Raw genomic sequence first — 26,861 nt, forward strand, 5'->3', positions numbered from 1 at the left:
TTAGTTGTGGCATGCAGGATCTTTTAGTTGCGGCATGCGGACTCTTTGTTGCGGCATGCATGCAGGATCTAGTTCCCCAAACACAGATCGAACCCGGCCCCCTGCACTGGGAGCTCGGAGTCTTACCCACTGGACCACCAGGGAAGTCCCCAAAACTTCTTTTTTTAAAACAGTTTCCAGTGTGTAGATAAACAATATTTTATTTAACCAATACCTAATTAATAGATATTGAGATTTTCCCATCTTTTTGCTGTTATAAACTATGTTGCAGTTAATAACCTTTTAAATATGGCATCATGCACATGTGCAATTATCTTTATAGGGGGGTATGTTCCTAATAGCAGAATCGCTTAGTTAAAAGATACATGTGTTTGTGTGATAGCTACTGGCTCATCCTTCCATGGGAATGCAACAGTTCACCAGCATCCTGTATGAGTGCTGTTTCTCCCAAGCAGCAACACTCATTAAACAGCAAGAAGCTAGTAAAGTGAAGAGAGAAGGCAGATAACCTAGGCCAGTGGTGCTCAATCCTGGCTGCACATTAGAATCGTCTGGAGTTCTCTTTTAAAAATACTGATATCTGGGCCCCATTGGCAGAGGTTCTAATTTAATTGGTCTGGGTCAGAGGCCAGGCATCGGTATTACTTAAAATCTTCACATTAGTTTCTAAGGTACCGTCAGGGTTGAGAACCACTATATGGCATCCAAAGAGAGTGCTAAGCATTGGAAAACCCTAGTGATTACATAGAATGTTCAAAATTTACAAACATGTATTGAGTGCCCACTGTTTGCCAGGCATATTATCAGTGACAAAGACATAAAATTTCTGTTCCTGTGGAAATTACAGTCTAACTCTATCTGCAGTTTAAAACTGATAGTTTAATGACTGATGATAATTTTAATCCTGAGAATGAAAGACCCAAAGTTGCCATTGTTATGTGGGAGATATATTTTTATTATGATATGAAACCGTTGATAGTATTAAGGCCCTGTGCAAATGGCAGGAGGGCTGAATCAGTTGGCTTTCCCCCCTTTACCAGGTAAGAAGTACAGATTCCCATGGTCTGAACTGGTCCAGGTCTGTCAGGCTCTAACACCTTTTTTAATCTAATATTTAATAATGACCTACTCGTGCCCAGAACACTGCTAAATGCTTTCCCATATATCACTTAAACCTATAATCCTGCCATAATATAAACCTATATTCCAGTTGGTTAGCCGAATGGAAGAAAATCAATAAAATGAAAAAGGATGAGATAAAGATGAAACAATTTGTTTTATTTTATTTATTAATGGCATAAAATCTTTTTATTCTTACTTTAAAAAAATTATCACTAATTTAGGATAGTTTTTAAAAAAGTCTTTCTAATCATGATGACTTCATACTAAGGCATAATAATACACACTTTGGTCTAGGATTGTCTTTAACTATAGTAGATATAAATCCACTATTTGAAATATCTTCTTGACAATTTCAAATATTTGGGCATTTGAAATTTCTTGTCAAGTCTAATATTGCCACTAGATTGCCATTTTTTTAAAACCTCACAATGTTATTGTCATGGACCTGTTACGAGAAGGAGGAAAAATGATAACCCTGCTTTTTTCTTGTTGTTTACTTGTATTTGTTCTATTAGTATTATTTATTATGCAGTTTCTATGTAGATTCTTTTTAAGTCACTTGATCATTTTATGAAGTTTGCATTAGTTAAAACAACAACATAGTCTATGAACCCACGCAACCTGGCCTGTAAACGTCAACACACGGCAATATTCTGAAAGCACATGAGCAAGCGGGGAAACCACTGTTTTTCCCTTGGCCTTGTGAGCTCCTATTCTTTCCTAGGATACCACACGTACCTCTGTGACCAGTGACCATCTGGCCTTCATTCAGACAGAGTGAGAGTACCATTATCCAGCCACATAATAAATGTTAGTTATGTTTGATTTATTTCATATCTTTCTCCATTGAAATATACAAATAGAAGCTCTACTATTTTCTATTCACAGCTCAGTTTTCGCCCATTCCATCTTTTGAGACCAAGCTAACCGAGTACTAATTTAAGACTTGATCAGCATTGCTTTTTAAGGGTGTAAAAATATGACTTTCATTTTGCTTCCGAGATATTCATTGCTGTAATAGATCTTTAAAATGAGATCCATAACTATACCAATTTTTTTGTAAACAGAAAGGGAAAGTAAGTATGTTTTCATTTGAGCAAAAAGAAACATACGAGGGACAAACCAGAGACTAATGAGGTTGATTAACTACAAGACTTGGGGAGGATGCTGTGGAAGGGATTGGGGGTGGGAGGTGGTTGGCCAGGAGAACAACACTTCTCTGAATGTGCTTTTGTATAGTCCTCACTTTTGGAAGCGTGTTTCCCATACTCAACAAGACAGCAAATGAACAAATAAAGAAAAGAAACATAATCAACGTAGATGAGGCCAAAATCGAATACAAAACAAATCAGTCAAGCCAAATTTCAAATGAATAACATCACCACGCCGAAGGGAGTGAGGAAGCACTCACCCAAGTAACTTGTGAATGACATTTGGACTCTATGTCCTCAGACTAGAGGCAAAAACACTGAAAATAAGTATTGAAGTTAGTAGGCTTCTTTTTCACAGGGACATGGCTTAATAATTCTCAAATTACTTTCTGTACATTTTAGGATTAAGCAAACAAGTAAATATATTGTGGATATTGGGAGCTATGTTTTTCACTGTTGAAGAGAGTTACAAATATCAACAGAAAGAAGGATAGAATGAGCCCTCAACCCACTGTTGAGAGGTTTTTATGGAAATTTCATTTCATAGGTACGATTGATTAAATCATTGACTGTCGGTGATTGAACTCAAACTTCAGCCCCTCTCCCCTGGTTTGGGGCTGAAAGTTCCAACTCTCTAATCATGGCCTGATCTTTCTGGCCACAAAAACCCATCCTAAGGGACTCCCAGCTACCAGCCATCTCATTAGTATATGGAAGGCATTTTTCACTTGAGATTCCAAGGTTTTAGGAACTCTGTGCCAGGACCCAGAGACAAAGACCAAATATATATTTCCCATTATATCACAGTTTTAAAATACTATTCTGCACTAAAAGAAACCTGGGCCTCTTGAAAAAATGGTCGGAACAGGGAAAATACAAGGTGTGCCTGGAACATCTTGTTGGGCCAAAAAGCAAGGAAATGCTCAAAGAATGATCGGGACATGTCAGAAAGGCACAGGATCCACACAGGATCCATCAGCCAAAGCTGGAACAATTTGAACCTCAAAAAAAGTAACAGTAGTAAAAGATTATAACCATTTGAATAAAGTAAGAATCCATGAGTTCACACTGATGTTAATTGATTAGATAGAAAGGAAAGCTCTTATAGTGGAAAGCCAACTAATTAATATATGTAGAAGGAATGATGGAATTAGAAAATCACCACTTAGCAACCATCATAATAATGATTGATTCAGGCAGGAATCATCAATGGATACTAAAACTAGTGGAAATTTGAGGAGTAACTGAATATTTAAATAGTCTCAAAGTAGCTCCCTAAAAAATATTTATTAACTACAAAGTGTAAAGTCTCAAATTAGCTACCTTTCTTTTTACAGTAACTTACAGTGATAAAACCTGGCAGATCACCTTTACCAAAGGATCAAAGTTAACATTTCCAAAATTGGGACTATTCAACAGCATGTTCCTCTTGATATAATGCACTGAGGAGAATTCAGCATCACTCCTGTGGTGTTCTTGCCAAAAGTGCATAACCTGAATCTAATCATGTGGAAACAGCAAATCCAGACAAAAGGACATTGTACAAAATAACTGGTCTGTTTTTATCGAAAACGTCAGTGTAATGAAATATAAAAGAAAACTCAGAATCTCTTTCAGAGGAAGGGAAACTATAGACGTGGTAACTAAATGCAATGCATGATCTTGGATTTTCTTTTTCTATCAAAGCACATGATTGGGACCATTGGTGAAAACTGAAAAAGGAGTGTAAATTAGGTATTCTAGCAGTTGTTAATTTCCTGATTTTGGTAATTGTATTGTGGTTATGTAAAAGAATCCTTTGTTTTTAAAAATGTACACAAAAGTATTTAGAGGTAAAGGGACACACCAAATTTTACTTCTTAAACAGTTCAAAAACATTGGGAGAGAGAAAGAGGATAAAGCAAACGTAGTAAAATGTTAACATTTGAGCAATCTGGGTGATGGATACATAGGAATTGTTTGTACTATTTTTTGCAACTTTGCTGTAAGTCAGAAATTACGTCACAATAAAAGAAAAAATAAAATGAACTCTGGTATGGCCATAGAAGGAAAGCTGGGTACTGATCTAAAGAACAGGACAGAATCTGAAGTAGGTAATTGCTGTCTGCTTCTGCTCAGGTCACGCCCTTGACTGCTTTGAAGTTTGCAGAGCTCTCTGTTAAAGCAGGCTTTCCAAAGGGGGTAATCAACATCATTCCAGGCTCAGGTAAGCCAACAAGGACCCACTTTGCTGTAACTAATGAATGGTAGGTACAAGGGTAGCTGAGTTTCCCCACTGGTGTTTTGTCCTGACTTATAACTATATTAAAACTAAATACAGTTTACCAAACAGTGAAGTATAAACATACTTACCATGTGCTAAAATCTGAAAGTGGAAATACAGTGGCAGATGAGTAGGGTGGGAGGGGTGGAAATTGTACAACATTGTAAAACCACCCTATGGTGGCCCATTTCAATTTTTAAAAATCCCTTTGGAAGATTAAAAAATCAAGGCATACCCATCTTTGGGGTACTGACAATTGCATGGAGGATATTATTCAGATTTTTGTCACTTTGTTATTAGTATAGAAAATGTAAAACTAAGATTTAAATGAGAGCTTAGAAATCTACTTCAATGAAGTCAAAGCCACCTTTACCGTAAGAACTCGATAATGTTTTAATTTGTGTTTTATTCCATAATTCCACAGGTAGCATAGCAGGACAGCGCCTTTCTGAACATCCTGATATCCGCAAACTTGGTTTCACTGGTTCCACTCTGATTGGCAAACAGATCATGAAGAGGTATTGGTTTTAGTGTGTTGATTTGCTAAAAATCCTGTTAAACCAGGTCTTTGGCTTTGTTTTTGCTTTTTTAAATAAGGTGCTTTTGGAGGGAGAAAAATAACATCGAATTTAGAAGAGAAATCTTACCACAGCAGGGTATTGAAATGTTTGAATACAATAAAATACTTTCCAAAGTGTAAAGCCCAAAGTCACCAAAACCAGAGTTGTACTGAAAGTTCTGATAGCTTTAACGATCATTAAGCACAAAACATTTTCGGTACTAAAGCTGTAGCCCAAATTGGTTTTGAAGCATAAGTAAGAAACTGAAAAGACATATAAAAGAAAAATCAAATCTGGATTATTTATAAAATTAATTCCTAAAAAGCAGTAACATTAGTTCAAAAACATGCAAACCATCTAAATGTCCAAAATAAGGCAGTGGTTAAAGTTTGTTAACATAATGGAATACTGTGCAGTCACGTAGAATTTTTAATAACATTGGAGTGTTAAACGGTAAATGGAAAGAAAAATAAGGTATAAAATTGTATATATTGGGTAATCCTAACTATGTTAAATAAGACAAAGGCTGTGCTTGGATACAGACCAGAAATAAGTATATCAAAATGGTAAAAAAAAAAAATAGTTGCCATTGAGCCATGGAGTGGAATTCTGTGATTTTTTTCCTTCTTTCTGAATTTTTAAGAGTATTTTTAAAACACTTTAAATAACAATACTTTTGCAAACAGGGAGAAATAAACAGTATACTTCTAAAAATTGATTTTTTCCCCCCCGATGTGCCAGTAATCTGGTTAAAGGTTAAATTCTTTGCCAGGCCTTTATGTAACCAAAATTCTTACACCTAAAGAATCCGAATTTACCTATGATAATCTCTAATCATTTGACCACAGAATTTAAAAAGAAACCAGCTTTTATTACAGAAGATTTCTAATATTCACAAAGCTCACAGAATAGTGTGATGAACTCCTGTGTGCTCATCACCCACCTTCAACTGTTATCACCATTCTACCATTCATGTTTTGTCTTTGAATAAGTTTCTTAATATTTCTGAGGCTCAGTTATATTTCCCATGCTAAGTAGTAATTTATGGTTGAAGAAACAGAGAGAGAAACTGATGGACAGACTAAATGCTCATATTCCCTTTATTTTTCTCTAGCTGTGCTGTGAGCAACTTGAAGAAAGTTTCCCTTGAACTTGGTGGCAAATCCCCCCTTATAATATTCAGTGACTGTGAACTTGACAAGGCCATACGAATGGTAAGAGTAGGTCAAGTCCACCTAACTAGGTACCCACTTCTGAAACACATTCTACCTCCTTCTCATCAGGAACCTTAGAATGACGCTTGGTTGGGGTTTTTTTTTTTTGGTTTTTTTTACTTAATTAGTTAATTGATTTTATTTTTGGCTGCGTTGAGTCTTCGTTGCTGCACATGGGATTTCTCTAGTTGCGGGGAGAGCTACTTTCATTGCGGTGCGCGGGCTTCTCATTGTGGTGGCTTCTCTTGTCACGGAGCACAGGCTCTAGGCGCGTGGGCTTCAGTAGATGTGGTGTGCGGGCTCAGTAGTTGTGGCTTGCAGGCTCTAGAGCACAGGCTCAGTAGTTGTGGTGCACGGGCCTAGTTGCTCCACGGCATGTGGGATCTTCCCGGACCAGGACTCGAACCCATGTCCCCAGAATTGGCAGGCAGATTGTCAACCACTGCGCCACCTGGGAAGCCCAATGCTTGGTTCTATCTAATCATAAACAGAAACGATTCTCTTTATGTTTAGATTTGGGACTGCTCAGGGCACTTAATTTAAAAAAATAATGTCATTATAATTAAACGTGTTTTTGAAACTTGGAGGCCAGGTTTTTAAAACTGATGTAGAGATTTATAAACATTCATGATTTATTTAAACTGATGTAGAGATTTTTGAAAGCAAAATTTGGTATAGAAATATTACATTTAAATGTATAGAATAATCTAAATTTTCTTGTAACACAAAATCTGTTTTTATCACTATGTCCTTCATGTTATGTACATTTTTTTTTAAAGTACTCATGGACCAAAAGGGGGAAAGGAGAAGCAAAATTCCTAAAAATATCAAAACCAAGAATCTCCAAGCAACACTAACTTGGCCACGGGCTTGTGTTTTTCTCTGACTTCTCTGTGTTGTCTGCTGTCTTCCAATAACATCTAATTCTCAGTGTGTGCAATTTTATGACAATCTTGACTTCCCAAGCAATAACAGTATTTTCTCTTTTGCTGCCGAAGGGCATGGGAGCAGTATTTTTCAACAAAGGAGAGAACTGTATTGCAGCTGGTCGGTTGTTTGTGGAAGAATCCATCCATGATGAATTTGTGACAAGAGTGGTAAGCGTCTTCAAATTTGCTCTGTGATTTGTATAGAAATTGCCTTTACTTTATTTATTTTTTTTAATTAATTAATTTATTTATTTATTCTTGGCTGTGTTGGGTCTTCGTTTTCTGTGCGAGGGCTTTCTCTAGTTGTGGCAAGCGGGGGCCACTCTTCATCGCGGTGTGCGGGCCTCTCACTATCGCGGCCTCTCTTGTTGCGGAGCACAGGCTCCAGACGCGCAGGCTCAGTAGTTGTGGCTCACGGGCCTAGTTGCTCCGCGGCATGTGGGATCTTTCCAGACCAGGGCTCGAACCCATGTCCCCTGCATTAGCAGGCAGATTCTCAACCACTGCGCCACCAGGGAAGCCCAGAAATTGCCTTTACTTTAAAAGTACTTCTGGGATTATTAATGAACTTAGATGTGATGATAGTGCTATGGTTATATTTTTTAAAAAGAACACAATCCTTACCTTTTAGAAGTACTTTCTGACATATTTACAGATTAGATTATGATATCTGGACTTTGCTTCAAAATAATCCAAAAAGGAAGGAAGTAAGTGGGGGAATAAATTGGTCATGAGTTGGCAGTTGTGGAAGCTGACTGATGGGTATGTAGAGTTTTATTATATTATTTACCTACTTTTATATGTTTATAATTTTTCTTTTTAAAAATATTTTATTTATTTATTTATTTTTGGCTGCGTTGGGTCTTCATTGCTGCACATGGGCTTTCTGTAGTTGCAGTGAGTGGGGACTACTCTTTGTTGCGGTGCGCGGGCTTCTCACTGCAGTGGCTTCTCTTGTTGCAGAGCACAGGCTCTAGAGCGAAGGCTCAGTAGTTGCGGTGCATGGGCTCAGTTGCTCCGCGGCATGTGGGCTCTTCCTGGACCAGGGCTCGAACCCGTGTCCCCTGCATTGGCAGGCGGATTCTTAACCACTGAGCCACCAGGGAAGTCCCTGTAATTTTTCATAGTAAAAAGTTATAGGTCTATATTAGAAAACCTGATAAAGTGTACTTAAGAGCTATTACTACCTATACCTTGCTCTTCATTTATAGTATATTAGATCCTTGATATTTGTAGAAGATATACTCCTAGATTATTATAAATCCCTAAATTGGCTATGAGAGATATACCACTAGATTCTTACAAATCCTGAATTTACAGTTAAATGATAGCATATAATTTCCTCCACTAAGATAGATAGATACATATATATACACATACATACATACATACATACCCCCTGTAGTTGGGCATGATTCCATAAATATGAGACTAAACGTCATTCATAGAACTATTACGATGAATTCTGTGGCTAAAATGAGCTCTAAACATACTACACAGGGACTTCCATGGTGGCGCAGTGGTTAAGAATCTGCCTACCAATGCAGGGGACACGGGTTCGAGCCCTTGTTCAGGAAGATCCCACATGCCGGGGAACAGCTAAGCCTGTGCACCACAACTACTGAGCCCATGTGCCACAACTACTGAAGCCCGCGCGCCTAGAGCCTGTGCTCCGCAACAAGAGAAGCCACCGCAATGAGAAGCCCGCGCACCACAACAAAGAGTAGCACCCACTCGCCGCAACTAGAGAAAGCCCGCGCGCAGCAACGAAGACCCAACGCAGCCAAAAATAAAATTAATTAATTAATTAACTTAAAAAAACATACTACACTATATCATTATTATGGTAATAGTAATCACGAATTTGTTTCTATTTAAAAAAACAGCACCCAGCCTTTTTTCCTTCAGAGCCAATTCCCCCATCCCACCCCCCAAGAAGCAAAGGCATCTTTCCTCATGAGAGTGGAAAACAAGGAAGTCATATGGAGAGGCAGATGGAGGGCAGTGGCTGCCTCATGAACATCCCCATAATTCAATTTTGTGCCTTAGTAAAATACAAGGTACAGCACTACACATCATGGGCTTTCACAACAACTTGTTGAAATTTAAAATGCTGAGACCAGAAATGTCAAGGATGTGCTGTATCAGTCCATCAACAAACATGTTTTGCACACATATGAACAGTATTCATTTCTTCATTCAGCAGGTATTTCTTGAGCACTTACTGAGGGATTACTGCCGGACCTAAATTCAAATTCATGGCCCTGTGGGGTCATGGTAACTCCCATTCTTTCTCCTTATTAGAATTGGACTTAACATCAGGAAACGCAGAAATAGATTAAGATAACCAAGGAGCACATGTCAGTGATGAACATTCTTCGATAAAGATGGTTTTTCACTGGAACATTCTAGTATATCCTCTGGTGTGGCTGTACCGTGAGAATTTCACAAGGGCAGTCTGCCACATTTGGGGAAAGGAAAAAGACAACAATGTGGCCATTTTAGAAATTATTTTGCCATGAAGAGTGTAAGTATGCTGTATTAACAAAAATTCCAGAACATCAGGTTTGCTATTTTAATGAATTAACATTCGGGATAATTTTAAAACACAGTGGTTACAAGCTTGGGCTTTCAAGTCAAGAAAACTCTACAGTATTTAGTGGCTGTGTGCCCTTGGGCAAGTGACTTAGCCTTTCTGATCCTCGGTTTCCTCATATAAGATGGAAATAATAAGTATCTACCTCCAGTGCTACTGAAGACTAAATGAGGACACATCTTTGAACAGCTTAGTACAACACCCATCACACAGTAGAAACTCGGTCAAGGGTATCCATTCTTATTATTAACAGTCAGTTGTGTTTTGTGAACTGGGTGACATACAGGTGGAAGAAATTAAAAAGATGAAAATTGGTGATCCACTTGACAGATCTACTGATCACGGGCCCCAAAATCATAAGGCCCATCTGGAAAAGCTCCTGCAGTACTGTGAAGCCGGAGTGAAAGAGGGGGCCACCTTGGTGTACGGAGGAAGACAAGTCCAAAGGCCAGGTAAGACCACCTCCATAGGAGGTATGCTGGGGGCCTGGCTTCTTAAGTTGGAATAAATGGTAATAGTTTTCGTTGCAGCACCATCTTGCCTCAAAAGTAGTGTCATTTACGTTATGATAAGAAGAATTACTTTCTAGATCCTGCTTGGCCACTTATAAGCTGTGACACCTTCAACAACAGTTCTTCTGAGCCTCAGTTGTAAAATGTGATGAAATGTGCATATCCTGCTTTACGAGGCTGTTAAAATCAAATAAAATGGATGTGACAGGCCCTTAGCTGCGTAAGTAAACAAGTGTAATGGATACGGTATTATTCAGGCACTGGTGATTTTCATTCCTGGCAATGTAAGATTTAATCTTAGCCAGCTTAGCCTGGGCAGGATTCATTCCTGTTGTCTAACGTAGTACTTGTTACAGAAGTATGTGAATAGCTCGATGTCATGATACCCAAAAGGAGAGAAAAACAAACAAACAACAACTGGAAAACCTCATGTTTTACTGTTGTAGGTAGATTGAGCCCCAGCAGGACAACTGGTTATGAGGTGCCCCCTATGGGATCCAGTGTGTAACACAGCATCGCCTATGAAGTATTCTTGCCAAAAATGTTTAACCATGAATCTAATCATGCCTTTAGGTCATATTTTCCATTTACAAGAAATACAGGGGCTAGAGGAACAAATTAAATATCATCCCAAGGAAGCAATGACAAATTTGAAATGCATAAAATATTCTGCAGGACAACTGAACCAGTCTGTGTAACAAGTCAATGGCATGAAAAATAAGGGGCAGGGTAAAGGGGAGAAATATTCTAGAGTTAAGGACCCTTAAGCTATCTAACAACCAAATGCAGTGTGGAACTTATTTGAATTCTGAATCAAACAAGTCAACTATAAAAAGATATTTTCCAGAAATCAGAAATTGAATACAAGTATCGAATCATTATGGTGTACACCTGAAACTAATGTTATATGTCATTGCATCTCAATAAAAAATTGGAACTTAAAAAAAGGAATTGAAATATAAACTATGAATAAGGAATTGGCGTTAATTTTGTTAGGTGTGATAATGTATTGTGGTGTGTAATAAAATGTCCTTGTTTTTTACAGGTTTGTACCGAAATACTTGGAGTATGAATTGTAGTCTCTGGAATTTGCTTTAAACTATTTCAGCAAGAAAAAAAAGAATCAAATATGGCAAAATAAGCATAAAGATTTATTTTACTATTCATTATACTATTTTCTCTACTTTTACATATGTTTGAAAGTTTTGTAATAAGGACATTAAAAATATAATAACCTAGGAATGCTAACACCAAATAGGAAAATGAAAGTCTTCTTGGTTTTACTGACCCATAAGGGAAGAAAAAAATTTATAATGTAATTAAACGAGAGAACTACTAATTGAAAATTACCCTATAATTGATGTTATTTTCTTCTGTTTTTCAAATAGGCTTTTTTATGGAACCTACTGTCTTCACAGATGTGGAAGACCACATGTATCTTGCCAAAGAGGAATCCTTCGGGCCTATTATGGTCATTTCTAAATTCCAAAATGGGTATGTTCCTCAGGCATAATTTGACCGGATTGCCTAGATACTTTTCTTTTTTCTGTCATTGTGCTATGTACAGAGCATAAAATCAAGGAACATATAATTTTCTACCATAAGAATAACTGTCTTAATTAAATAATTAGAAGAGAATGCTAACCAATGTACATTGTAATATATTTTTGCTCCTTAGCTTAAATTAATGGCTGACATTATGGGATGTTCGCTAAGTTTTAGTTTTTGTACAGTCAGCATTTGAAATGTCTCTGGAATAAGGTCAGTAACTGAGAATAACAGAACTGGTTTTTGCATTTACATTTCTAGGGAAGGCAGCATCTATGAAATCTGGTTTTCCCAAAGAAAGAGTGTTTTCTCCATAGGGGATCATGCCCCCAAAAGCCTAATACTCAACTCTTTGTAGAAATGTCCACAATCACCATATAATCAACTGTGAATGACATACTGGTTTGTTATGGTGCCTGAAACTTTGATATGCTAAGTGTTTAGCATATCAAAGAGGGCCGTATGGTAACTGAGCTCATATCAGAATATTTAATACAATAGACTCCCATGGTATAGTGCACACAATTCTTCAGAATTCTGGCTTTAGTTTTCCTTTAACCAATGAGAAAACAGAATACAGAGTTCAGAAGGACTTCTTGGTCTTGGACAGACATACTGTGAGAGACCTTTGGGGACACTAAGCTGTAGTGAGTAACCTTTTGACATACTGATCCAAGGATGCCCTGCTACCCTCTTTTCCTTATTATAAGTTCCCCCATAGGATGGTCCTTGTGTTAAATATGCAGATATTAGAAGCCAGTTTTAGGGGATGTAAGCCTAGGTAAGTCACAGTTCCTGTCCTCAAGGAGGTCACCATCTAATAGGGGAGACAGACAAGGAGACGGGCAATTAACCCCAGAGGGCCTAGGTGGGAGGTGCAGTAGGTAGAGTCTGCACTGACCACCTCTGTGGGCTTCGGCCACTTAATTCCTCTATTAAGTTTCTCTATTTGTGCAGTTTATCTATTTGTGAAGTTGGGTTATTAATAGTATCTACCTTTTTGGGTCATTCTAAGTGTTAAATAAGTCAAGTGTTTGCTGTTGGTGACATTGCAGTCATTACACTCGTTATTATTCTAAAAGTGGGCAAGGTGTGCTGTGAAGCTATGTCGTCTCAGTAGTCCTCAATGGGCAATGGCATACAGCCATCTTTCGGCCTTAGTCCAGGCTGTAAGTATTCGCAGTGCAATCAGGTGCAATGCATCAAGTGTGAGAGTTTTAGCAGCGCCTCAGTCCTCTCCAAGTTAGATTCCACATCTCTCATGAGAGTTGAAGATTGTGTATAGTCAAGATTACCTTTGAAAATCCCTTGGGAAGACACCACATTGAAGCCTATGCTGTCTCTCAAAGAATTCAGCACAACTAATTTTTGCTCCAGTTTTGGAACAGAAATCGTGTTTCTTTGCCGGAGCCCCAGATGAAATCTTGGCTTACATTTGCTGGCCGTGTTGTAGAAAATTCATGCATTTTTTTAACACTGGTATGACACTCATAAAGATGAGATACTCACACTATGGCAGGCATGTTGGAACTGGACCCAACTGAGAGAAGAGCAGGTTCACATCTGCACTTACTTGGTGTGTACACATACTGAGTCAAAAGGCAGGGAAGTCACCAGACCCATTTCAGGGATGATTTTACTACCCTTTTATTGGATTGGCATATTAATTGCGTTCACTCTCACTTGATGGTGCAACACCCTGGTATACAGAAAAGTAAGATGTTACCCCTGCCCTCGGGGAGCTTCCAGTCTAGTTGGAGGGTGAACACCAAATACACGGAAAGGTAAACCAAAATACTGAATTGGAGGAATATGTGCTACCCTATTATAGCTAACTTTCATTGAGCATTTCCTGTGTTCCAGACACTATTAGCTCATTTAATCCTCATGACAACAAGACAGGTGGTATTACTATTATTTCCCGTTTTTCACAAGAATAAACAAAAGCAGGGGAGATGAAATGATTCACCCAAGGTCACGCAGGCAGTCTGGCTGTGGAGCCTTCTCGCCGGGCCACTACACTACACTGCCTAAACAGTGGCATTGGTGGGATCTGGGAAGGCTTCAGGGTGAGGCATCGAGTGAATGAGCCTTGAAATGTGCATGTAAAATCTGGATAGATGGGGGGACATTGCGGGTGCTCTGAGAATATGTCTGTAAATGGAGCTCAAGGGAGAGGAAAACAAATGGGGTAGTCATGAAGGAGAAGCAACGAAGAAGGCTGAAAATATGACTTCAGATTTTAAAAGGTGTTTCAGGATATATGTGAAAAATATAATACTAGAGTTGTAATATTTCACTGGGAGTTTCTTTTGGTGTAAGCCTGGAATATTTCATTTATAAAAATGTAAGCACATTGGCAGTAATGTTTTCCTGTTTCTAGCACGGAGGGGAAAAACATTAGAACAGAAAATGGAAGTGTTTTGCTTTTGCATTTAATGAGGTTTTATGTCTTCCTAAAAACATCTTGCAGGGACATCGATGGAGTGTTGCAGCGAGCAAATAATACAGAGTACGGCTTGGCCTCAGGGGTTTTTACGAGAGACATAAATAAAGCTATGTATGTGAGTGAAAAGCTAGAGGCAGGAACTGTTTTTATTAACACCTACAACAAGACGGATGTGGCAGCCCCTTTTGGTGGAGTTAAGCAGTCTGGCTTTGGAAAAGACTTAGGTATGAATATGCCTTACCTTTCTACTGCACATCACAGAATAGTCCGCTTCATGCTTCATGCAACACTCTTGTATTGCTTTAAAGGGCATTTCCTACATGGCAGTTGGATCTGGGCTTTCAAGGGTACTGATTTTTTTCAAAGTTAAACATTTTTATTGAACATAACGTAAATATAGAAAAGTACTCAAATTGTGTGGAAAAGTGTTTCCTTTTAAAAAAGAAGATTCATGTTGAAAAGAAAGCCCTGACGATATCTTTTAGCTAAAATATGTTAGGTTTTTTTTTTTTTTTAACCTGACATTCAGCATGAACTTGGTTTAGATGTCATGGGACCAAGTGGAACCAAGAAAGGAAAATGGGTAGAAGGCAATAACCAGCTAGCCGCAAGAATAAATCCTGTCTCTGAGCCACCTGGCAGTCTTTCAGAGACAACACTGAAACTGGCAGAGTTTTCTGGGCATCTGGGAGCTCAGATTGAGAGTCTGCAGAGAGCCCAAAATGTAATTCACCGTGGGCAGTAACACTATCACGTTGCCAGTCATAGCTTACTTTGAACACTAAATATGTACCAGGCCCTATTCTGATACTCTACCTGTAATAGCATGAGCAGTCCTCACAATAGCCATGGGAGTGTAGGTGCTATTATTATCTTTATTTTACAGACAAGAAAAATGGGGCTCAGAGATTTTGGGTAACTTGCCCAAAGTCAGCCAGACAGCCACTGGCAAAGAGAATGCAAAGCCAGACAGTCAGCTATGCAGCCCATGTTCTCACGCCCCATAGTCAGTCTGGCAGGTTGTTTCAAAAATTGAAATGCTTGTGATTTACTGCGATTACAGTCTGCTAACATAAATTGGGTTAATTTGGGGTATTTTTACATTTTCTCTTTCCTGAAGACTTTTGGCAGTGTATTTGCAACAATAAAAGTGGCTCTCGTTTTAAATTCCGTTGAGTTGAAGGTAAAGTCTTTTTTTTTTTTTCATGTCTTCAATCTGGCTTTCATCCCTGGATCCAAAACACATGGGGAGATTTTCTTAGGGACATTATTTTTATAAAGTGAGGCAACAGTGTTCCACTTGTCTTTTGATAGAGAATGATCGACACACTTCATGTCTGTTTTATTATAAAACAGTAGACTTTGTCTAACAGTTTCTTCCTCTCCTAATTTGAAATTCCCTCAGCCCAATGGTTCCCAGGTGCACATTGGATTAGAATCACCTGGGAGCTTTAAAAAAATGCAAAGATGCTGATTTAATTGGTCTGGGGTATGACCTGGGATCAGGAATTTTAAGTTCCCTAAGGTGATTCTAATTTAACATTAAGAAGCCTGGGTTTAGCTCAACTTCCAGAATCATATACTCATTAGTTTCACCTGTGGTATTCATGCCCTTTAACTGTTGTAGAAATCGATGATTGTGGTAGCTCAAAATAGGAACAGAATAGAAACAGAAAGGCAGACCTATTTATTTTTTCCTGGATATGCCCCTGTGTCTCTAACAAACTATGTAAGTCAGGAAAACTGCCTTTCCCTTAACTTTAAAATAAGATGAGACCAAATGATCTCAAACTTTCTTTGCTCTATTCTGCTTTGTTTAATGTAATCAGAAGGACAGTATCCTGATCACTTCTGTTCAGCCTAAATGGGCAAGGAACAGACATGGAGATTTGTCATCAAGCTGGGAAATAAAGGAGAAGGATTTGGGGTAGAAAGTGATAAGCCAACACTCTGGTCCTTAGAAGGCCTGGTAGCTGGTCTAAACCCTTGCTCCTCAAAGTGTGCACCACAAGCCTCAGCATCATCGGGGAATGGTTAGAAACATATAATCTTGGGGCCCCTGCCGGACTTAATCCAATCAGAATCTACAGTGTCACAAGATCTGCAGGTGATTCACATGAAATTTAAAGTTTGAGAAGCACTGCCTCGGCCCCATTCTATTTGCCTAGTGACTGATATGCCTGCACCTGTGTCCAAGATCTGGCGAGATCACATCCGCCTGTGAACATGGTCCATCAGCTGCTTTTCTCTTCCCTAGGTGAGGAAGCTCTAAACGAATACCTCAAAACCAAGACCGTGACGCTGGAATATTAGCGCAGTGCCGTCATCAGGAGCCCCTCACAGACAGCACCGCTCCTCAGCTCTCCACACTGAAGAAGCTGGGCTGTGCTGAGGAAGGAGGTGTCAGCCACCCGCTGAAAAAAACCACAAGGACCACGAAGAGGGTCGGGCCACGTGTCTAAGCATTTATACATGTTCCTGAGTATTTTCTAATACCCCTTTTATACCTTAAAATGATGTGTAGTTGTTGGGTTTTGACTATGTCATATACCACACATATTTCTAAAATATCAAGCTGCTTTTTTTGTTCCCCACCAAGACTAACCTAGTCATGGTTGTTCATCTTGCAGACGTCAATATGCATTTATAATACAGAAAGTGCATTGTTAGGAACCCTTGTATAATATGTACAGGTTTTAACCTCTGAACCAGGCATGTGGGGTTGTTAAAAAGATTTTCTGTAATTTTGCTCTCAAGGAACAGTATATCCTCTAAGGAATGTGAAGGAAGTTTTTTTTTTTTTTTTTTTCCTTTTGGAAATAAGATACATCTTTGTGCCTTTGATGTTCTATTTTTCAACCCACTGTGATGAGTGACCAACCCAGAAACAGTGCTTGAGTACCTACCAAGTACGAGGTACTATATTATGTCCTGAGGAGTATACAAAATTTAATGACATGATCTTTGGCCCCAAATAGTTTAAATTCTAGTCAACAGCTTTTAAAGTGGATTTTACAGTATGATGTATTATAAAGTAAATAGCTTTTGGAGGCTGATCTTGGTTCATATCATGCCATCTTACTATCTATGTGACTTTGGGAAACTTATGCAACTTCTTAGAGCCTCAGTCTCCTTATATGTAAAATGGGGACAGTAATGCCTCCCTCGGAAGCCTTATAATGAGGATTCAATGCAATAATCTTAGTGCAGCACCTTGCACTGGGCTTTGTTTGTGGTAAATACTCAAATACTCAACAAAGTTAAGTGCTTTCCCCATCACTATTTTAAAAATATAGTGAGATATATCAGTTCAATGAATTAATTTCCCTACAACCCTTTCCAGTAGTCATCAGTTCCTATGCTGCTTTTCTCCTCCACTGTCTGACCCAGTACCTGATACAGCAGCACTGGAAAATACCATGTAGTGAAAAATGACAATGGCACAAGGAAAAGGGTGCTTTTCTTTCTACAGCTTATTCGTCCTTCTAGGACATTTGGTTTTCCACTCTTCTACTAATTGGTTCTGCCACTCACTAGCTGGGTGATCTTGGGCAAATTAGTTACCTAATATCTCAAAGCCCAGATTTGGAATCTATAACACAGGGATAAAGTCCCTATCTCATTAGGTGTTGTAAGGATCCGGTGGGATAATATACGTAACGCACTCAACAAGGTGTCTGGACCATTCTCTGTGCTCAAGAGGAATTATTACAACCCATGCAGTACTCACGTAATTGCCCATTGTCAGACAAAAGTAGGTGGGTAGATTCTAACCATCCATGTATGACTAGAAGAAGGTGAGATCCTGAATTGAAGAGTCTTTGGCAGCTGGTCAGAGCAATTAATTTCCATGAATCCTCCTTTTAAAGTAAAATTTCAGTAAACATCTGTATCTCTTTGGCTTTGAAGAAGCCCTTAGGGATTACTTGTTACTTCGGAAACTCGGCAGCTTAACATTAGAAGAATGTAGGGAATCAGTAATCAATAAACAACAATAACAAAAATCAGGGGCAGAAAACATTCAATAGGAAGAATATCAGGTATGATCCTGGATGATCAACAGAGCAAATTTTGCCTGTAAGCGTTTTTTATTGTACCACAGCTCATTCAGAGCTCGGCACAGGTGAAATTCTAAATGTGGACCCAGCTGGGTTCAAACTGACAGTTCATATTTGAATAAAATGACAATGTTCTTAATAGAAAGGAACCACTTTTTAAATGCAGTGTTTTAACTGATTTCATGTGATTTAAAATATCACTTTACCAAATATTTTAATGATAGATGAAATGGCAAACAAAAACCTGGCCATTTCTTCTAGAATGACTTTTACCCTCTAATATTACGCTCAGTAGCAGTGCTTTTAATAGTTTTTGGGCCATAAACCTCTTTGAGAATCTGATAAAAGCTATAGATCTCCTCTGTCCCAAATTCACACGTACACACCTAGTTCTGCAAATATCTTCAAGAGATTCACAGACCTCCTAAAACCCATGTTTGACCTCCAGATTAAGAACTCCCTTTTCCCATAGCGAGTTCTAAAGTTCTCAGCGGCTTGAGTTTTTATATCCAACTGCTGACCAGAATCAAAGGCTCCATGGAATTTATAAAATTACCAGTGAATTTGAATTGGAACGTAACGATCCACAGCCTACTAGGAGATTTAATTAACACACTGAGTAATTAATTTATCACCATTTCTTCAGATCACTGATTATTTTGCTAATCTAAAGGACAAAGCTGTGATCTGTCCCCCGAACCGGGGAGTTGGGGAGGTGTAGACACTTTTAAAAGTTCTGTTTTCCTTCGAAGTCCACTTCCCGGTGCCTTTGCTAAAGCAGCCCCCAGCACCCACCCACCCCCGTAGCCTTTTGCTCAAATACACCCTCCCTGGCCTCTCCTACCCCCCAACTTGGTTGTAAGTGTCTCTCCTCTATCCTCTCACTTGTCTGGAACATAGTACTTACCACTTGGTCCTGGAATTACTGGTCTTCCTAATTAGATATGAGCACCCCTCCCCCACCCCCAGGATTGGCATGTCAATAACAACAGCTATCATTTATTGAGGGGCTGCTGTGCGCTACTCACTATGCTAAGGCAACTTAATCTTCACAACATCTGAAAAGATGAATAAATCAAGGTGCTCTTTTTCCTGGCTCCACCACTACCAAGAGGTTATTGCCAGTCTCTTGGCTGGCCTTCCCGATTCCTCCCTGTGTGGCTCTCTTCAAAGCCTGAGTCAGATGGTGTCACTCCTCTGCTCAAAACCTTCTAATGGCCCCCACTTCACTTAGAATAAAGTCCAGTGTACTTACTGTGCCTGCAAAGTCCTATCAATTCTGTTCCCGGCTACCTCTAACTTCATCTCCTATCAACTACCCTCTCATTCTCTTTAGCCACCCCGGCTGCCTTGATGTTCCTCCAACTGATCAAGCGCACTCCTACCTCAGGGCCTTTGCACTCACTGCGCCTTCTTCTCAGTGGTGTGCTGGTAGATATCTAACAAGTGGCTCTCTGAGAGGAAAAGAAAACTCTGATTTGCAGCATTTGCTGATTTCTGTGTACAGATGCTCTCACCAAGGCTGATTTCAAGCTACCAACTTGACTTCACTGAACGCAGGGTTGGGATGAGATGCGTGTAATTAGAACAAGTGTGGGCCAGCACTAGCACACCACTGCCTCTTCCTGAAACTCTTTCCCCACACACCACCCCCGGCTGGTGGCTGCCTTACTGCCTCCAAGTCTCTGCTCAAACATCATCTTCGTAGAGATCCATTTGCTGACCACTCTTCCTAAAATAGCACATAGATCCCCACATTCACACCTCATCTGTCCTCATTCTTTAGTCTCCTTCTCCTGCATTATTTTTGTAGCACTTACCACCACCCGGCATAGTTATTATCATCGATTTCTTCCCATTAGAACGTAAGCTTCGTGAACAGGTGCTTCTTTTGTTCAAGGACGTATCTCCAGTGTCTAACACGTAGGAGGAGCTCAATAAATATTTGCTTTCAAATGAAAGAGGTTAAGAAACCTGCCCAGATCACACAGCTATTCAGTGGCAGAACAGGCACTCAAGCAATGAAGCTGGTAGTCTTAACCAAGCTAAGATGCTGTTACTGCCAATGCCTGAATCAGGCCCTCGGTAATGAATAGTAGGCAAATGTTAAATATTTGTCAAAGTAAAAAGCTAAGCAGAGTGAGCATTAACTGCAAAAGCTTTTGTGGAAATGACTAGAGACAGGGCAAGGAACTAAACTGGTTCCCCCATACCTCCCTTCTAAGAAAATAGAAACTATCAAGGGAAACCTGGGCTATAAGTAGATTATCAGACATGAGACATGATGGATAGGGTGGATTATTATTATTATACCTATTATGCAAATAACACCCAAGCGGATTTTTTAAATGATTAATACCTAATTTTGTAAAAATAATAAAATGGGAAGGTAAGATTCAACCATAAACTCTCCACAAATAACCACAGATGATATTTGAGATGTTCCAGATTTTTTCTATGAATACATTTTTTAGAACTAGTATAATACTGTACATAACTTTACCTGCTTTTTTCAATTAACAATATGTAAGCATCTTTCTATCTCAATAAACATACCTCTGCATATGTTCAGTGGCTTTACTTCAACTTGTTCTCTATTGTTGGACATTTATATTTGCTTTCTGCTATTTTAAATGTCACAGTCAATCTTAGATAGAAATTTGTGAACAAAACTGTTATTTGCTTAATTAGAATAAATTCCTAGAGGTGGAATCTGATTAAAAGGATATAGCAATCTGTAATCTTACCAACAGTTTCTCCAAATTTTTGCCACCACTGTGCATTATTTTTTTCTTAATTTAATTAATTTATTAATTTATTTTTGGCCGCGTTGGATCTTCGTTGCTGCGCGTGGGCTTTCTCTAGTTGCGGTGAGCGGGGGCTACTCTTTGTTGCGGTGCGCGGGCTTCTCATTGCAGTGGCTTCTCTCTTGTTGCGGAGCACCGGCTCTAGGTGCACGGGCTTCAGTAGTTGTGGCACGCAGGCTTCAGTAGTTGTGGCTCGCGGGCTCTAGAGCGCAGGCTCAGTAGTTGTGGCACACGGGCTTCATTGCTCCGTGGCATGTGGGATCTTCCCGGATCAGGGCTCGAACCCGTGTCCCCTGCATTGGCAGGCAGATTGTTAACCACTGCGCCACCAGGGAAGCCCTGTGCATTATTTTTACAGCATCGTAATACCTCACACTTACCAAGCACTGTTCTAAGCACATGATGAGTATTAACTCATTAATTTCTTACTAAAACCTCATAAGGGAGATACTCTTATCCCCATTTTACAAATGATAAGTGGCTGGGCTGGGATCGATCCAGCTTCAGAGCCCATGCTTGTGGCATAGTGACTGGTAGGCCCACAATGGCAGGATGTGGCTGACTGAACTTAAAAGTTGGCTCCACCAGTTACCTATTGTAAGGCTTTAAAAAAATTTGCTTAGTGTCTCCCTGCCACTTTTTTTTTTTCTTAAATCTGTGAAGTAGGTACAAGAGAATATCTCATAAGATGATCTTTTTTTTTAACAAAAAGGAAATTTATTGTGTCACAAAACAAGAAATCCAGTGACAGTTTGGTCTACAGAGTTATTTGATGCAGTAATTCAGTGATGTTCCTTGCTTCTCTTTGCTATCCTTGACGTGCCGACTGTACCCTCAAGAGCTGGCTCCATTTATGGCCACTAGGCCAGAGTTCCAGGAATCATACCCAGTCACAAGATATCCATGTTCCAAAAGAAAGCAGCCATCTTTTCATGTACCGCTTTTTTAGGAATGAGAAATCCTCTTCTTTCCAAAAGTCTACTAACAAGACTCAGCTTGTGCCTCTTTGGGAAGGTTGTCACATGCCCATCCCCAAACCAATCACTGGCAAGGATCTTCCATGAACATATGGTGGGGAATCAACCACAAAGATTCCACCATTAAACTTTTGGGAAAAGTCTACCAATCAAAAGATAGTAAACCTGTCTTTCTTTCCTCAGGATTGTGAACCGCTGATGTTTAAGATGTATTACTTTATTGGCATCCAGAGGAAAAAAGTTTCACGAACATTTATCGTACATTCCGAGTGAAAGGCACCATGCCAGGCACTGAGGGAAATACAAATGAAAGACTCAACCTCTTTACTTGTCTTTCCTACCATAGTAGTGGACTCAGGCACAGGAATACAAGCTACTCTGCAAGGCAGTTTTTTTATAAGTACCATATTTGATGCACAATTAAAGTATTAGGAGAATAGATAGAGGAGATTCATTAAGAATATTTTTGCTTCAAAGACCATTACACCTAATTTTCTGATTTATGACTGTCAAAGAGCCATAGAAAGATAATACACAAGGTTGAAGAGAACATTTCATCAGCCTTAGCAGGAACAGAACTGTTCTCCAAATGGCGGCCATCACCTCACACCAAAGCATCAGGCAGAGAACCCACAGGGTCAGACGAACCAAAGCACGATGGTGATTTAGTTTCCAAGAGACTGTAGAGCACACTGCTTAAAAACAAAACAGCTTTTAATTAAGGTATAACATACATAAAGTGCACTGATGTTAAATGTGTAACTCGAGAAATTTTTATGTGTGTGTGAGTGGCAGTAACTCTTAAACATAAAACACTCAGAATAGTGGTTGACACACAAAAAGGGCTCAGTTAAGTACTAGATGTTGTTTCATCTGCCACTTTGAGAGGTAAAAAATAAAACATTGGTTTCATTTGCATTTGAGAAATGGGACTGAACATTTTTTTCCTGTGAATTACCTGTTCAAGTCCTAAGGCCTTTTCACTATTGAGATATTAGTCTTTTTTTTTTTTTACTAATTTGTAAGAGCCCATTATATACTAATAACACTCTTGCCTTACACTGAAATTATTTTTCCCAATTTGTCCCTTGACTTTTAAACTTCTTTGCCACCCACTAATTTTCAATATTTATGAATTTTATGCTCTTTTCTTTTTTTTGTAATTCTACATTTTTTCTTTTTTCAATTTTATTTTTTTTGGCTGCATTGGGTCTTCATTGCTGTGCACGGGCTTTCTCTAGTTGCGCTGAGTGGAGGGCTACTCTTCGTCACGGTGCGCAGGCTTCTCATTGCGGTGGCTTCTCTTGTTGTGGAGCACGGACTCTAGGCATGCAGGTTTTAGTAGTTGCAGCACGTGGGCCCTAGTGTGCACAGACTTCAGGAGTTGTGGTGCATGGGCTCAGTAGTTGTGGCTCACGGGGTTAGTTGCTCTGCAACATGTGGGATCTTCCTGGACCAGGGATTGAACCTGTGTCCCCTGCATTGGCAGATGGATTCTTAACCACTGTGCCACCAGGGAAGTCCCTACATTTTTTGGTTTGAGGGCCTGCACCATTTTACATTCCCACCAGCAATTCACAAGGATTCCAATTTCTCCACATCCTAGTCAACAGTTGCTATTTTCTGTGTTTTGTTTATTTTTATAATAGGCGTCCCAGTGGATGTGGTAGTATCTCATTGTGGTTTTTATTTGCATTTCTCTAATGTTAATGATATAAAAGCACATCTTTTCATGTGCTTATTGGACATTTGTATTTCTTCTCTGGAGAAATGTCTATTCAAGTCCTTTGCCCATTTCTAAACTGGGTTGTTTGGGTTTTTTGATGAGTTGTGGGAGTTCTTTATATATTCTGGATGTTAACCCCTTATCAGAGATATGATTTACATGATATAAACATTCTTAAATGATACACTAATTTTAAAAGGGCTATGGGGGTGGGGGGGGTGGGATGAACTGGGAGATTGGAATGGACATATATACACTAATATGTATAAAATGGATAACTAATAAGAACCTGCCATATAAAAAACAAACAAATAAAATAAAATTCAACAACAACCAAAAAAGGGCTATAGGGACTTACTTCCCTGGCGCTCCAGTGGTTAAGACTCTACACTCCCAATGCAGGGGGCCTGGGTTCGATCCCTGGTTGGGGAACTAAGATCCCGCATGCCACACAGTATAGCCATGCTCCAGACAAAGTCACCAGCCTTGTGGAAATTCCATTCTAGTTCATATTTCAGAGCCCCCAAAACTCCAGGCTTTAGTTTAGTGGTATCATTCACTGTGAGGATGAAAACAGGGGATGATCTGAAGAGGAAGAAATTGAGTTCCATTCACACAGTCTAGTTCAGATGGCAGCCGAATGAATACTCAGTAATGGAAGACTTTAGGGAAACAGTTTCAAAAGACAAATTGCAGAGGGCTGAAAAGTTAGGAGTGTAAGCAGACGGTATAGACTACTCTAAAGCAGCTTTGGGACAAATGACGGAAACAGATGGGATGGTTGGGGTGTGACAGAATGAGAGGTCTTGGTAGGTCAAGTGAAGTAATATGTTGTCATGAGAGTGTGGTGGAAGTATTCCTGGGATCCAGTGGGTAAAGCGAAGTCAAGAGGACCTAAGACCTAGACCAGTGATTCTCAAACTTGACTCTATGCTCTTTTCCTTTGTAATTTCAAGCTTTGATGTTCTGCTTTAAAAAAAAAAAACAACTTTTGCTCAACTATGTTATCAAATATTCACCTATATTTTAGTATGAAACTTATTTTATTTCTTTATATTTAAACCTTTAAGACATAATTTATCTTAGTATCCAACTTTGTTTAAAAACAGCCATCCCTGACGCTGTATATTAAATAATTCAACCATTTTACACTTACTTAAAACGACATCCCTATCACATATTAAATTTTTGTTTTTCCTTTTCCTCCTATGTCATAAGAATGTCCAGAGGAACTGAATTTAGTTGACTTCTTTTAACTGTATAGAATACCTAGTTGTATTATATGAGAAGGCCATGGCAGGAGAGAGATGTAATTCTACACACTAGTATGTATTTCTAGACTGACTAGTCTCTTTCACTGACCATCAGACTATTTCTACTTGGCTTTGTATTTCCAGTGAAGTTACACTTTCAGATCCACATTGATACCATGGCTTAAAATGCCCTGTACATCCTCAATATACCTGTTAATTCATTTATCTACATCATTCGGTGCCTACTGTGTACCATGCACCAAGCTAAGGAGTGAACCAGACAAATGCAACTCTTCCCACAATGTGGCATAAATATTATCTGGTAGAAGACAATCCTTAAATATTCACACCAATAATTCATCACAGCTGTGTTTGGTGCTACAAAGTACAGCATAATACCCTTTGCAGCTGAGAAGTCTCGTTTCCAGATCTGTTCACTTCTGCATACTTTGAGTGCACAGCCAATTTCCAATTCCCAATGAAAAATACCAGAAGGAACTTGGAGAATTATCTTCAGAGTATTTACTAGATGTCGTAGGCTAATGAGAGGAGTAGGAAAAAATAGTTAAAACAAAACCCTAAAATATTAGGCAACAAGTCCCATCAGCTCAATGCACTTGGAGACAGTCCTTTAAATGCTCAGGTCTATATCCTGAGCAAAGCCAGTCCCATGGCAGATGAGATCCCAAACAAGTTAAATAAGATCAAGAATGTGGCAGAAAGGCAACTCCAATGCAGGATCATTTTGCCTTTTGAAAGGGAAAACCTGTTACTACCTTTTTATGTACTGTGCCCTATTTTCCTGGGGTGTCCCTATTCTCTACAATTAATAGGTTTCAAAACTGTGGGCAACTGGAAGGAATAATTTTAATAGCTGAAACAAACAAAAAAACTGCTTTATGAGAAAAAGAAAAAACCAAAAAAACCACAAATTTTTCTAACCAGCAAATTCTACATGCATTGAGAGGCTACAGAGTCACTGACAGTGATTAAACCACAGAGCACCAGTTTTCCAGCTCAAACTGGAAAGGATTTTTTTTTTTTTAAATAGATACGTCTGAGGGCATCTAAGTATAAGTAATTCTTTTCTTTGTAAAAAATTTCTCCCTCGGGGTGGGATAGGGAGGGTGGAAGGGAGACGCAAGATGGAGAGGATATGGGTATATATGTACACATATAGCTGATTCACTTTGTTATACAGCAGAAACTAATACAACATTGTGAAGCAACTATACTCCAATAAAGATGTTAAAAAAAAAAAAATTCTCCCTCACTGAACCCATTTTGATGGTAACAAATAAATTTGACTTTATAATAACCTAAAAAAAACCCCAACCTAGGTTGTTTTATCCAAGAGGCCAATTTAAAACAAAAACAAACGGGTAACTTGTATTTTTACTTTAAAATAAGTTTGAGATGTCTGAAGTCTGTGCTGATGAAAGAGGATGCCAACAAATTCACTCATCACCATACATAAAGTTAAGCTTTCTAAACTAAATCTCTTTAGCATGAGACCAAAAACAGTCTGCTCTTAGAAGATCCCCAAATGTTCTCTCTTCCAACTCTTTAAAAGCCAGCTTCTGTTTCTCCAAGAAGCAAAATACATTCAATATTGCAAAAAAGCACCATAGGTATCTGAAATGCAAAATAACCAGCAAGTCACATTCTTTTTCACAGAATTAGCAGGCATCTATCA

General features: G+C 39.0%; 1 protein-coding gene across 1 annotated transcript in view; it reads left to right on the forward strand.

Annotated features, from left to right (window-relative positions):
* The window catches only part of ALDH1L2 (aldehyde dehydrogenase 1 family member L2), a 57,954-nt gene extending 41,021 nt beyond the window's left edge, over positions 1-16,933 (forward strand). Inside the window, exons 16-23 of the mRNA XM_061206536.1 lie at positions 4,392-4,479; positions 4,961-5,054; positions 6,211-6,310; positions 7,309-7,407; positions 10,122-10,287; positions 11,736-11,841; positions 14,369-14,568; positions 16,602-16,933. Of these exons, the coding sequence (XP_061062519.1) occupies positions 4,392-4,479; positions 4,961-5,054; positions 6,211-6,310; positions 7,309-7,407; positions 10,122-10,287; positions 11,736-11,841; positions 14,369-14,568; positions 16,602-16,657 (909 nt within the window). The 3' untranslated portion in view covers positions 16,658-16,933. The remainder of the gene's footprint in view (positions 1-4,391; positions 4,480-4,960; positions 5,055-6,210; positions 6,311-7,308; positions 7,408-10,121; positions 10,288-11,735; positions 11,842-14,368; positions 14,569-16,601) is intronic.
* Positions 16,934-26,861: the final 9,928 nt, after the last annotated feature.

This window comes from Eubalaena glacialis, chromosome 11 (genome assembly GCF_028564815.1).
Source record: "Eubalaena glacialis isolate mEubGla1 chromosome 11, mEubGla1.1.hap2.+ XY, whole genome shotgun sequence".
Taxonomy (NCBI): domain Eukaryota; kingdom Metazoa; phylum Chordata; class Mammalia; order Artiodactyla; family Balaenidae; genus Eubalaena; species Eubalaena glacialis.